Genomic DNA, 15,126 nt, shown 5'->3' with positions numbered 1-15,126 from the left:
AAAATAGGATCAATCCTCAAACCTCACAATGTCTACATTAGCACAGGTACTATGTCATAATATGCACTTAATACCACACTGAGTTTTTCAACTATAAAACTCAGTCTTTTTCTCAGTCTACAGTTGCTATCACATCAATCCAATTTCATGTGAAATGTGCTTTTAAGAGTTCATTTTTGGGGTGCCTGGGTGGCTCAGTTGGGTAAGCATCCTACTCTTCATCTCAGGGTCCTGATTTCAAGCCCCGCAATGGGCTCCACACTGGGCGTGGAGCCTACTTAATAAAAAATTAAAAAAAAAAAAAAAGAAAGAAAAGGAAAGAGAAAAAAAGAGTTCATTTTCAGTTCCTTCTGTTCCTGTACAAAAATGCAAAGCTGATGTGAAAAGAAAATCCAGACCAAAGTATCTCAAGCATGAGGACAATGAAAGGAGTGTGTGGTTCTAAGGCTGATCTGTTTATCCTAAAGCTGCCTTCATTCCAAAATGGATATGGTTCTCCCAGATCTGTCAACTCTGACCTAAGCCTGGGTCGGATCTGAAAAGCTTTTATCAAAAATTACAGTACGTTCTGGGCCCATTTTCATCTAGCCTTGGTTGGTAGAAGAGAATCCGGAATTATTTTGATAATTTAAGTCCAGGAAGCAAAAAGTACGGAGAGAACAAGAGTCAGAAAGTGTGACAATCATTACGACGGACCCATTTTTCCATGCCCACATACCTGTGATCAAAGATTACTGTTTTACCAAAGGAGACCTCTACCTACTCTTATAGTACCCTGAATAGTACCACTGTTAAGAAGCAGTTTAGCCCAGTGATAAAGGACATAAATTTATATTACTTGGATTTAAATCCTAGTTCTGCTATTTATAAGCTCTGGAAACTTGAGCAAGGTTAATATCAGCCTCAGTTTCCTCACCTGTAAAATGAGGATAAGAGTATGTACCTCATAATTTTTTTATGTAAAATAAAAGTTTATTTACAAATTGTTTTCTAATCCATCAGTTCCCTCTGTTCTTTTTTCAATTTTTTATTATGTTAATCACCATACATTACATCATTAGTTTTTGATGTCGTGTTCCATGATTCATTGTTTGCGTATAACACCCAGTGCTCCATGCAGTATGTGCCCTCTTTAATACCCATCACCAGACTAACCCATCCCCCCACCCCCCTCCCCTCTAGAACCCTCAGTTTGTTTTTCAGTACGAACCTCATATTTTCGTTGTAAGAATGAGGTGATATATATAACTTGCAATGGTACCTCATACATAGAAGGTATTCAATAATGTTAGCTATTATCTCCTCTACCTTTTGGCTCTAATTCAGTCCACAAAAAGAAATTTTGGTAAAATCATCTGGTCTAGCTGCCTCATTTTACAAATAAACAAACCGAGGCCAAAAATAGTAACAGCTTACCCAAAATCACTACTAGGCTAGTTTTTTCCATCACACTACCACAGGTATGCTCTGAGACCTAAGATTTTGAGTTTTTCCTGATACCCATCCAACCTCAACCACCCAACTTTTCAGCATCTAAAACTGATTTTCACGTCATCCGCTTACTAGTGAACAAGACTACTAAAATGATGTCACTGTTCATTAATATACTAAATGCTTTACATATATTATTAGTTCATCAAATCAACAGAAAGGCATTGTGATTTATATTTGTGGGTACTGTACCTCAGAAAGGCTATGTATCTGCCTTAGAATTCACAGCCAACATTTGTACCAAGATGTTAAAAGCAGGTCTCACTATAAAGTCCTTGTTTTTTCCATTGTGTAATGGAAATACAGCCCTAATCTATGTCTGCCAAATATTTTGCAATCTTTGATGTTACATTCCTTTGATATTTTACGAAGCAACTGAAGATAAATTTCATTCCATTCAAGCTGCATCAACTTTCAACATGGTTTGTCTGTTCAGGCCTGTTCAAGTTTTGAATTGTTCTGGTCAAACAAATCCAGTTTCAAGATTCCATAAGATTAAGGGATTGGCCAAATGAGGATTGGAACGGAAGCTAGATCCCCAGAGAATGGCTAGTTATAGTGAATTTAATCAATGAGTACAGGCACAGAATATATAGGCATAGCTTTGGATCCTCAGGTACAGACATACAGTGCTGGGGACATAGGATAGCAGGTCCTTAACATTGTTACGTCATAGTAGCGGAATCGATATATTGTATAACAAAAGTCCTGCCTTTCGAAAGGCATCTTCTTTCTCCTTTTCGATCCTAACTCCCCAAAACTTGCTCGGCAGGATCCTTGAGGGAAGCCCAAGTAGAAACTAACCCGGGAGCTCCTCTCGGTGCCAGGAAAGCGTCGCCAGCCCTTATTTTACCCTCGCTCGCCACCCTCCCCGCCTTGGCGTTCTCTCCTCCTACCTCCCGGGCTCTCGGTAGAGCAACCACGGACAAGTGCAGGCGTGCCAGGTCCATCCCGCCCAAACGCCCCTCTGCAGTCCCAATCAGGGCGGGAGGCTGGACAGCGGCCTTCGACTAAGAGGCGGGAGAAGGCAGCGGGAGATCCGCCTCAGGTACGCGAGCAGCCCCTCCCCCAAAGGAACCAGTGGGCCCAATAATGAGAAGATGAGGAGGTTGCGCAGGGGTTCTGCAGGGAGTCAGGCCTGAGGCGCCCACCAAAGGCCCAGGCCCGAGGCCGCTCTTCCCGGACACCTGGTGCCCCGGGCCGCGTCCAGCCCTCCCCGCCCTGCCCGCCCTCCAGCTTCTCGGCTGTACCGAGGGCGCGACTCCAGTCGCCCGGGGCCAGGCCCTCCGCTGCCCACGACTGCCCTCACCTGCCGTTGAAGGCGCTGGGAGTGGGAGGGATCGCGAAGACGCCTCAGGCCCCAACGCTTGGACCAACTGGTACCGGCAGCTCCGCCCTCTGCGCCCACAGAGCGTGCGCCGTGTCGGGAGTCCCGCCCCGTCCCGCCCCATCGCCCACCAATCCCCACTCAAGAAGATACGCCTGCGCATTAGCAGTACGACGCCCCAATCGTCCTTTGTCAAAGCCCGAGGATCCACCTTTTGCCCTAACAAAAGGACGTTGGCATCCAATCAGGATTGAGGCTGTTGTGGGCGGGTCCGGTAAAAGCAACAGCCAATGACAGTACAGAAGCGAAGTTAAGCGTGAGAAAGCCAGTCCAAAGAAAGCGGCTCTTCAGTCTCAGCAGGAGCCAGAAAATTGGGATCAGAAAGCCAGTATGGGGAAAATTTTGACAGCTGTCAGGAAGGAGATTGGTAAAACCAAATGCTGGGGGAGAGGGAAATCATTCAAATTTAAGAAAAGGGCATTTGTGGAATAATGGATAAAGCCAGTACAATACCGAGGTACCTCAATTCTAAAAGCAGACTTTTCCATATTTTTTAACTTCCCAAATCGGAAAGTTCATAAGTACACCCCTAGTGGATTGTTCCTCTCCACATCCTTTCCAAACAATTATTACATCCATAGTGCACTTGACCATTTAAGAATATTTTAGAATTGAGAAAATACCTTAATATAGAGCTTTCGCTCACCTTAACTCATTTTGATTCTCACAGCAACCCACCCTTAAACTGAAGCTTAAGAATAAATGCCTTGCTCAAGGTCATGACATGCAGTGTGAAATGCTGTGGCCAGGCTTTGGGATGTAATGTAATCTGGCTTGATCGCTTTCATTGAGATCTAACACTTGACACGAAGCGGCATCCTGCTTGTGTTTAATATTTGTTGAGTACAGGTAATAATACTATGTTGTTTTGGCTTCAGCACATTCTCCTGAGTTGTAGAGGCGAACCTATCTCTGTTTCTTGACTTTTCACTTCTGGTTCAGTTTGCTGACATACCGCCTTAATCTTTTTAAGGAATATGTAAAAAATCTTCCATTCAGTATTTGAGAACTATACGTTTGGCTGGACTATGATAAATAATTTGAGAAAATGTACTAGAGTGCAGCACAGGACCTAAATAAATGCAAAATAAGAAAGAAAGGTCCAGGGTATATCCAATAGGAGTGTCAAAAAGAGAAACTAGAGAGAATGGCTGTGAGCAGTATTCAAAGAATAATAACTAAGAATTTTTCAGGATTATGGAATATTTGAGTGCTCAGATTCAGGAAGCACTTATTCTTGAGCAGGTTTAAAATAAAGAATTCCATATGTGGACACATCCTGATGAAACTGCAGAACACCAAAGACTAAAAACTATTAAAAGCAACTTTTTTGTTGTTAGAGCGGCTTTTTTTCAGTTTTAAATAGAGTAAAATGTACATAATGCAAAATAATTTATCATCTTAACTATTTTAAAGTGTACAGTTCAGTAGTGTTGAGTATATTCACATTGTCATGCAACCAATCTCCATAACATTTTTCATCTTGCAAAACTGAAACTCTATACCATTTAAAAACAACCTCCCATTTATCTCTACCCCGAGCACCTGGCAACTGCCATTCTTTCTGTCTCTATGAATATGACGACTTTAGGTACCTCATGTACGTGGACTCTCTTACAGTATTTATCTTTTTGTGACTGACTTATTTCACTCAGCATGACATCCTGAAGGCTCATCCATATTGTAGCATGTGTCAGAATTTACTTCCTTTTTAAGGCTGAATAACATTCCATTGTAGGTATATACTACATTTTGTTTATTCATTCATCTGCTGATGGACACTTGGGTTGCTTCCGACTTTTAGCTATTGTGAATGCTACTATGAACATGATGTGGTACAAATATATCTTTGAGACCCTCTCATCAATTCTTTTGGGTATATATCCAGAAGTGGAATTACTGAATTATATGGTAATTCTATTTTAAAAGCAACTTTTTAAAATGTGGTAATGACACAAGAATAGACAAAAAGAAAATTAGAGTACCTGTACCTGGAAGTTGGTATACACTAAAAGTGTCTGATAAGAAGTAAGTGTTGGTCAGGTTGTGGGAAAGAACTATGCATGACTCTTGAAAGTGTAAATGCTACAATAATTTTGTTGTTGCTGTGGGTGTTTTTGTTTTGTTTTGTTTTGTTTTGTTTTGTTTTGAGAGAAAGAGAGAGAGGAAGGGCATACAGAAAGTAAGAGAATCCCAAGCAGGCTCCACACCAGTGCCAAGCCCTATGTGGGGACGCTTGATCCCATGACCCGGAGATCATGACCTGAGTTGAAATCAAAAGTCAGACACTTAGCCAACTGAGCCACCCAGGCACCCTGGTATAATAACTATGTTAATTGGCTATAGAAAAGACAAATGATGGTGGTTCTAGTTAGATTGGCTATTCATATAAAAAATGAAATTAGATTCTGACCTCCACCACAAATAAAACTCAATTCCAAATGAAGTAAGTGTGAAAAAAAAACCCTCTAAACTTTTAGAAAATAGATGTCTTTATGACATCACCTTAAGGAAGAAGTTGTTAAACCAGACAAAACAGTACCATTCGTTAATCAAAAAGATTAAATTTTGATTGTTTTATAAACAGAAGAGATAAAAGTTTTCAAAACAGAAGAGAAGACAATTTCAATCAAGTGAAAAACAAACCACAGATGGGGAGAATATAGTTAAGCTCTGAAAATATAAAGAATTCTAACAATTTAATATAAAAACTTATTCATATAACCCAAATAAGCAACTCACAGAAGAGGAAAACTGAATAACCAGAAAGAGTTTTTTTTTAAATGTTTACCTTCACTTGTAATCAGGGGAATTCATATTAAAACAAGATAACAGGATCAGTTCCTTTAAAAAGATGCAAAATCCTAATACTGCTATAAAATAGTACTGAAGCAAAAACTGATAGAACTGAAATAGGAAACTAACCCACAATGCATTTGGAGAGTTCATCACTCCCCTCTCTGTAATTTGTAAAGCAATATACAGAAAATTAGTAAGGATACAGAACTCAGATTCCAAGCTTGGTTTACACATGAGCATCACCTGGGAATCTCTTAAGAGTTCTAAAGAACAGGCTACACCCCATACTCATTAAATCACAATCTCTAGGGTTGGGGTATAGGCATTAAGGAGATTCAAAGGTGATTTCAACAGAGTGCAGACAAATTTGGGAACTATTGATATAGAAAACCTTAACAGTCCTATCAACCGATATGACCTAATTGACATAGAAAATTCCACTCAATAACTAGAACATACCTTCTTTTCAAATGTACATGGAATATTCAAGAAAATGGACCATATTCACTATCATGACACCAACCTCAACAAATTTAAAATGGTTGAAATCATATAAAATATTTTCTCTGCCCACAGGGAAATTAAACTAGAAATTAATAACAAAGATATTTGTAAAAAATTTGGAAATTAAGTAATTATATAAATTCTACACAAACTCTTTGAGAAAATAAAATAGGAAAGAATACTTTCCAACTTGTTTTATGAGAACAATGTTACCTTGATTCCAAAACCAGACAAAGACACTAAAAGACATAAAACTAAACATACACACAAAAGTCCTTAACATGTATTTAGGAAATCAAATCCAACAATTGCCCCTAGACAGAGAGCCTAGAAAGTTTTGATTCTGGCTCCATGAATTTCACTTCTCTCACAGATTATGGCCTAAAGCTAATTCTAAAATTCATATGGAAAAACAAAAGATCCAGAATAACAATTTTGTAACAGAACCACAAAGTTAGAGGACTTATACTACCTTACTTCAAGTCTTATTATAAAGCTAAAGCAATAAAATAAATGGGGTATTGTTACACATAGATAAACAAAGCAATAGGATTTAGGAATAAACCCACACATAATATGGTCAATTAATTTTCACAGTGGTACCAAGGTATTTCCATGAGAAAGGATAGACTTTTTTTTTTCCCAATAAGCTGGAACAACTGGATATTAGTATGGAGAAAAGAAACTGAACCTCAACTCCTACATTATAGCATACACAAAAAATGTTAATTCAGAATGGATCATAAACTGAAACATAAAAGCTAGAATTATAATCTTCTAGAAGAAGCCAAAGAAAAAAAATCTTCATCCTTTTGGTGTTGGCAACATTTTTTGAGAACAGTCACCAAACCAAACAAAACAAAACAAAACACCCAATCAAACAAACTTTTAAAAGAAAAGGAATGATTAATTGAACTTTGTAAAAATTAAAAACTTTTGCTCTTTGAAAGACGCCACTGAGAAAATAAAAGACAATTTATAGACTGGGGAAAATAGCCATAATACATGATCTTAAAAAGGACTTGAATTTAGAATATCTAAGAACTTTTTCAATCAATAGTAAAAAACATCCCTGTAAAATAATGGAATATTAGTCGGCAATAAAAAAATAACAAACCAATATGGATGAAACTGAAGTATATTATGCTAAGTGAAAACAGCCAGACAGAAAATGTGCAGACTGTCTGCTTTTATTAATATAAAACCCTAGAGCAGACAAAACTTACCTATTGTGATAGTTGAATCAGTGGTTGCTTGGGGTTGAGGACAGATAGAGAATTGACTGTAGAGGGGCATGAGAGCACTTTCCATTATAGTGGAAATGTTCTATAATATTTTTATTGGAATGGTGGTTATACAGTATATACAACTGTCAAAAGTAATCTTCTCTAACTTAAATTGTTTGTATTTGATTATATATTATTTTTCCTCAGTGAAACTGATTTTTTTAAAATGAGAAGACTAGCCATGATTTCTTTAGGGTTTGAAGTATGCTAAATATGCTGCATGTATTATTTTACTCAGTCCTCAAACAATCCAATGGTGTAGGTATTATCAAACTCATTTTGCAGATGAGTTTGATAATAAGGCTCAAAGAGTGTCTTGTCCAATATCATATAGCTTGTGTTAGGCTGAATTCAAACCTATCTTTTTTATCTGTAAAGTAAGTATCATAAAACCTACTTTATTGAGTTGTAGGTTCTGCTGGGATCATTAGAATTAAGTAAAAATAAAGCACTGCAAAGACTTTTCAAATTGAAATGACTTTGAAACCATGGCCCAAAGAAAGTGTGGGTTGGAACTTGCAGCCTCAACCTAACCAACTCAAATTCCTACTAAAACAAAAATATTAACATTCTCCATCGGACTTAAACCAGGCCCATGGTATCATAATGTAATAATTATGACTGGATCCACAATTATTCAGCTTATGAAGAGCCGTGAAAATCTCAATTCACATGAGTATAAAAAATAAACATATACGAACACTAAGATGGCACAAATGTTGAAATTATCCGGACAAGATTTTAAGCAGCTATTAAAAACTACTTGAATAAGCAATCATTAAAAATCCTGAAACAGAAGTTATAACTGAGAGTATAAGCAACCCAATAGAAGCTATAAATAAGAACCAAATGGAAACCTTATAACTGAAAAATAAAATAACTGAAATATAAAACTGCAAAGAATCAGTGCTAGGATGAAGATGAAAGAGGAAAGAGTTGGTGAACTTGAGGAAATCTCAGTAGAAATTATTCAGTCTAAACTACAGGGAGAAAAATGATAGGAAAAACAAACCAACCAACCTCAGGAATGAAAGACAATAAAAGAGATGCCGTTTTGTGTCATCAGAGACCCAGAAGGAAAGGAAAGAGAGTATGGTTCTGAAAAATACTTGAAGAAACAATGGTTTTCCAAGCTTCACAAAAGGCAATTTCATAAGAGATGGGTGTGTTGAGGAAAAAAAATGTCTCAAAGTCTCTGGGGATGAGGTATAATGAAAAAAGACTGTTGAGAAACACTCATCTAGAGCACAAACATCACGAACATCACAAAGAGAACCCATTAGACAGCATTTATTTCCGGATGGAAGAAGAATGTACCACCACCTATGAAAGAGTCTTGCAAAAAAAAAAAGAAGAAGAAAAAAAAAGGAAAAGAAATTTCAACCTGACTTGATCAAGCCCATAAATATGTAGCAATTTAACAGGAAATACAGAGGGCAGAGAGAAATATACTAAATCTACCATGTGGCCAAAATTAGCAAAATCTGGCTATGGAAAAATAAACAAGACAAAAACAAAAAAAAAGAAGCCCTTTTCTTCCACAAAAAGAAAATAAATTGCACTGGGGGGAGAAAGAATGGAAAGAAACCTATAGATAAAAGGACACTTAAAATACATCTTTTTAAAAACATACCAAAAAATCTATGGTTTATTTTGGATGATAAAGCCATTTAAGAGGTGCGTGAAAATGATTGCCATCAAGTAGAATATGATTAGAGTATTAACCTTTTTAAAAAATTCTGGAACAAAGCATATATCTAGTAAGATAATTTAGACTTTAAAGGAAGTTTTTAGACGAACTATCTCAAAAAATGTAACATACCAAAGATAACCATAAAGTTAGAGAGCAATATATCAATAACAGAATGTTGCAAATTTGATAAAACAGTGTGGCTGATAATTAAGATCTGCCCTTGAATATAGAAAAATCCTTGAAATAAGAAAAATGTGACAAAAAAGAACAGTACACCCAAGTGGATATAAAAAGGGAGTTGAAATTTTAGCAAACTAATCATGAAGTGAACATTCATTAAGCTATACATTTATTTTTATACAGTGTTCCATATTTGTATTATATTTTTCAATTAAAAATGGTTTAAAAATAACCATAAAACTTCCCTTCTTCTGAGCAAGGCAAACACACATACAAATAGAAACCACTGAAATTACACAGAAATATTTGATTATAAGAACACTACTTATTTATTATCTGGGATATGCATATATTAATATTATAAAACATCTAAGTAAAAGCATAAAATTAAAATTCTCTTCGTAGAGAATGGGGAACTCCAAATTGAAAACTATTGTTACAAAGCAATGTTATCATCTGAGGAAGAAATGATAAATAGTAGAGCACTTCCAAGATCATTTTGATGTTCCAGACTGACATAGTCTCATCATGAACATGAAACTTCTAACTTGTCTTAAGTAATTAGAGTGTTCTAAACATACTGTGGATATTTTAAAGTGAGATATGCTAAACGGAGGCATTTTGATAACTTTCAAGTGTAACCAGGTGTGTTCCCTGATACTTGAAGCTCATTAATTTGCAAAATGTGTTTCATCTCATTCCTAAATAAGAACTCACATTTTCCTTTTTACTTATTTTTTTCCCTTGAAAGGTTATTGAATTCACTGGAGAATGAGTGCTGTCCTAAATCTGGTGAGTAAAGAATATACTGTACTTGTTGAAAATTGATTTCAAAACTTAAGAGGATACCATACTGGGGTTCCTGGGTGGCTCAGTCGGTTAATCGTCCTACTCTTGATTTTGGCTCAGGTCATGATCTCAGGGTCGTGGGATTGAGCCCCTATTTGGGCTGTGTGTTCAGCACGGAATCTGCTTCTCTCTCTCTCTCTCTCTCTCTTTCTCAAATAGATAAATAAAATCTTAAAAAAAAAAATAGTATACCATACTGCTACTTGGTAAACTAAGCTGTTCATGTATACTTTTCTCAAGATTATAATTTCTTGATAATAACCAGTAGTTGGCTAATTTGATGAGAGTTATTTTCATTCATTGGTTTAATAGAGAAAAAGTAAGAAATTACCAGTGTATTTTTAGAGTTTCTCAAATAAGAATTCAGAAGGACTTCAGAGTCTTCATGGAATCAAGCTTTGAACTTTGTGGCAAAAATGAAAGTAATCGGGAATGATTATACAGTCTTGATGCTTATTTTTCTCTACACAAAGTAATGTTTAATCAGTTTCTCAAAGATTGGTGCTCATATCTCTGGCTGTACAAGATTAGCTTTTAAAAATCGTTGCATATTTTATTGTAATCGAAACATATGAATAATACAACCAACCCTCAACTTGCTGATGTCATTGCCTAGAACAAAGCCAAGTTCAAAAATAATGTTATTTGTGGGGCAGCTGGGTGGCTCAGTCGTTAAGCATCTGACTCTTGATCTCGGCTCAGGCCTTGATCTCAGGGTCATGAGTTCGAGCCTCATGTTGGGCTCCATGCTGGGTGTGGACCCTTCTTAAAAATAATTTTAAAAAATATGTTAATTAAATGGTTAATTTAATGTGGCAAAAAGTGTGCTGTTGGTGTGCAAATAACTGGCTTGGAAAGCCTGATCTATCAGCTTTGCAACAAGCATTGGTTTGAAGAAGAGGAAACCTGCTTTCCAGCTCTGGCTCAACCTATATTCATCTGTTCAGTTCTTCATATATTTACCATTGAAAAATTTATTTCAGTGTTCATTATGAGCTAGATACTGTAGAATATCCAAATTTGAAATTGACCATAATTCTGTGGGGGATGAGTCAATTTACTATAGACTCCTATTTCCTCAAATGAGGGATTGTAATAAAGTTCATTCTGCTTCTCTAATATTACATAAAATACCACTGAATTTATCCAATAACACTACCAGTGAGTGATAATGGATGGTTCCCATATTTAAGAGACAACCTGTGATGGTTTGGTTGTGTCTGGCCATCGAGCCCTTGGTAACATGCCTGCCATAGGTTCTGAAAGCTTTCTTGAGTGATTTATTTTGGGGCCACTCCATTCCAGTTTTTATGATTTTGGGTTTCTGTGATTCTCTATACAGAAATCTACCATTATCAATCATTTGGGCTGGGTGCCTGTTCCACTAAATCTTTATAAAACAATCTGCTTGAAAATCAACACTAATCACTGGGCTCTGGGAACATAAAGGGGATTCTGTTTTAATATGACAAAGTAATTCTTTGAAGGGCATAGGAGTCAGGGTGATAGTGAAACTAATGTTTTGTATGAGAATGCACGTGCATCACTAGCAATGCCCTAAAATGCAAGTGCTAGTGGATTTTCTTACTTCCAGGATACAGGCATAATTCTCATAGTCTTCTGTTCCTCTAGTAACTGTTTACACTAAAAATAACCAACTTGGGAGAGCTCCTCTGTCAGACTCTGAGACTTTACATTACCCCACGTTTTTTTTTTAAGATTTTATTTATTTATTTATTTGACAGAGAGAACACAAGCAGGAGGAGCGGCAGGCAGAGGGAGAAGCAGTCTCCCGCACTGAGCAGGGAGCCAAATGCAGGGCTCAATTCCAGGATTCTGGGATCATGACCTGAGCCGAAGGCAGATGCTTAGCCAACTGAGCCAGTCAGGTGCCCCTGAGATTTTACATTACTTATAAGCTAACAAGTTAGCCTGTTACATACTCATGAATGCTGGAAGGAGACATGAGGTGCCTCGTCCGAGTCCAAGGACTTTATGACACAGAGCTCACCAGCAGCATGAGCTTCGTGCTGGTTTGCTTCTGTTCTCCATGTCCCCCAAGTCCCACAGTAGAGAGTCCGGGGGCCCAGATAGGTGCCTACACACACAGTGGGTTCTGGTACAGGGAGGAACATTGAGCTCAGGGAATCTATTGCTTTTACAGTTAGTGGAAGCAAGCTTGCTCTTTAACCAGGGAGAGGCATTACCTCAACCCTTAAAGTAGCTCTCTGCAGACACACCCCAAGAACTGGTCTGGGTAAAGACCTTGTGCTCTTGGCCTGCCAGCAAGAACATGTCCTGACGCTCAGGGCTCATTACGGACTGCCTCTGCCCGCACACCTCTAACTTGAATAATCTTTAGTTCTGTGACAAATTCCCATCTTCCTTGCTCCTTCCTCACACAGTTATTTTAGGGAAGTACTACAAGATGTCTGTCTCGTAAAGTGATGGTGGGAGGCCTCAAAGTCAAAATGGAAGAGAAGCACGCTAGCCAGCATGGAAGAATCATCAGTGGGAAAGTCAATGGCACAGTAACAAGCACGTTTTTAAAATAAACCAAGTCATATTTTGTAGCTAATTTGGAGTCCTACCCTTTCTTTTTCACTGTTTCACCATACTTCTCAACAATCAGAAGGAAGGACAAACCTGTTAGTAGTTTGTTTTAAAATAATGGTTGAAATGAATAATTTTCAGGATAGTAATACTCATCACAGCAAAAGCAGATCAAAGTGTCCTCAGTTTGAAGCAGAGATTTGTCCAGGCTCCCTTTCTTCCTTTCTAGTGAAGGCAGAAAACAAGAGAAAGCCTCGCTACTCAGGGATGACGGTTTTGCTTGTGTCCCTGCTCAGAAACATCTTCTGTGTCTGGTCTACAGTCTGATGACAACTAATTTAAATCAGTTCAAGTCCTCTTAAAACTGTAGAAGAAATAGGTCCTCAAGTTATGGAAAGAGCCCAGAATGCCTTGTTACTCATCCTTAATGAGAGAATTGTGGGTTTTGAGTTTCTTTATGTACGACAGGAAGCAAATTATAAGAAAATATAATGTAGGTTTCATTTTGGGAGAAAATTGATATGGCCATCAGACATACTCTAGAGTTCATCCTTCTTACAGAAGTTTCTTCAGAGGTGATCTCTCTGGATCTTTATGTGTCAAGGCATTAATTTCACTTAGAGCATTGTTCCTCCCTTCCAAAGGCTTTTCTGTTGAAATAAATCTTAATATTTTTGTCTAACAAGCATCACTGGCTACAGCCCAACTCAGTATTTTAACATTTCTTGCAAGTATCTCTGTGGTTCAGTTTTGGATTTGATGTAAAAGTGTATTGTCTACTCTTAACATCACCTCATAAAAGCCACTGGCTCTTGTTGTGCTGCAAGGGGCCATCTATAGGAATGGGAATTATAGTGCTTATCCTAAAGGTCTGTTGGGAAGACAAAATAAAAATAGCTGAGGGAAATTTACCTGGCATGGTGGTCTGTAAGAACTAACTGTATCTAAAACCTCCTATACTGATTCCTTAAATTCCTTGAGGGCACCAGTTGATCCTCTTCATTAATGTAACCCCATTGCCAATCTTGGTGCCTACATGTGTGTCCATAAATACAGGTTGAATGAATGAATGAATAAATGTTCTTTCACTTTTTCTGTCTTATAAAAAGCAGACGTGTCTGTGCTGCATTAGAGGATGATACTGTATTTCCACAATGTCTTTCCACCTCAGAGCTCATTTGACTTTCTGTCAAAGCACCTCACTGCTCATTATCATATCCCAGGGAGAGGGAAGAATAGCCAAAGAAGTAGTTTTCCTTGTGGTTCTAGTCAGGACTCTTCACACTTTCAGAACATTAGGCACACATGAAACATCACCTATAGTGATAACCAATGTGACCTCATCCCAACATATGCCTCTGACAACTGTCAGCAGATATTTAGAATAAAGCTAAAGACACCACGAATGCCATTTTGGGGCCAAGTAGCTAGGGAACTGCTCCGGACTTGATTGCTTGTATTCGCTTTGAGATGGTACACTGGTGACCTCTAGTGGCAAAATTGACTCAAGATGTTTCTATTTTCACAACAAAAAATTTTACTTCATTACCTCAATCCTATGTTTTCCCTTCATCTAGTAACATTTTCTATTTGTAGAATAACCTGAATTATGCACAGTGACTTGTATCTGTTAATATCCAAATATTATTTTTGCATTTCACAGAATCACAGAACTTTTGAGCTGAAAGAACGCTCAAAGGGATTTATTGGTTTTATTTCATCATGTGCCGTAAATGAGCCCCAGAGAAATAAAGTGACTTGCCTGAAGTCTTACCTCAGGGGTGGGACTAAAAGTCTAATGAGTCTAAGGATCTTTCCAAACTTCAGAAAACTGCACCCCCAGCTGACATCTGACCTCATCAGCATGAGAGATTCCCAAGGGAGAACTACCCAGCTAAGCCCTTCCTGAATCTCTATGCCACAAAAATAGTGAGCAAAATAAAGTGAATGTTGCTTTACAACACTAAGTTTTTGGGTATATTACACAGCAATAATTATCAGAACAAAGAATTTATTTAGGAATTTTTTTGGATTCTATAAAAAATACCTGTTGAAAAAGACAAAGTGATGTATGCTTCTCAAATACTCATGGAATCTCAGTTGGTCTATTAACAGGCAATAATAACAGCTCTAGTAAATCAAAGAGCTCTTGGTCAAAATGAACACATTCTAATTGACAGAAATATAAATTCTCCTCCCTTCATTAGACTTCAGATTTTAAATATGTAAATTTTTAAAAATTTGGATCAAAATGAGGACATTTCTATCGATTAGAAGTTGTAAAGAAAGTAAAAGCAGGATGTGTTGACAGATTAAATCAACTGTGGCAGATAAAGGTGAGGGAAGGGTCAAAGATGACTGTGGTTTTTAGCCTCAGGTTCTAG

General features: G+C 37.5%; 1 protein-coding gene and 1 long non-coding RNA gene across 3 annotated transcripts in view; one reads left to right on the top strand and one right to left on the bottom strand.

Moving 5' to 3' along the window:
• The window catches only part of SCOC (short coiled-coil protein), a 37,104-nt gene that overhangs the window by 7,024 nt on the left and 14,954 nt on the right, over positions 1-15,126 (bottom strand). Inside the window, exon 1 of one of the 2 annotated variants that reach the window (XM_027599794.2) lies at positions 2,801-2,996. The exons of the other annotated variant lie outside the window; for it this stretch is intronic. Within the exon in view, the coding sequence (XP_027455595.1) occupies positions 2,801-2,981 (181 nt within the window). The 5' untranslated portion in view covers positions 2,982-2,996. Of the gene's footprint in view, positions 1-2,800; positions 2,997-15,126 lie in introns of those variants that run through there. 2 annotated transcript variants of the gene reach the window in all.
• LOC113925186 lies at positions 1,496-12,754 on the top strand. Its single transcript, XR_003520939.1, has 3 exons — positions 1,496-2,539; positions 10,092-10,132; positions 12,595-12,754. It is a non-coding gene; the product is annotated as an uncharacterized LOC113925186 (long non-coding RNA).

The sequence above is a fragment of the Zalophus californianus genome, chromosome 2 (genome assembly GCF_009762305.2).
Source record: "Zalophus californianus isolate mZalCal1 chromosome 2, mZalCal1.pri.v2, whole genome shotgun sequence".
NCBI classification, from domain to species: domain Eukaryota; kingdom Metazoa; phylum Chordata; class Mammalia; order Carnivora; family Otariidae; genus Zalophus; species Zalophus californianus.
This window is presented reverse-complemented; position numbering and strand designations above follow the sequence as displayed.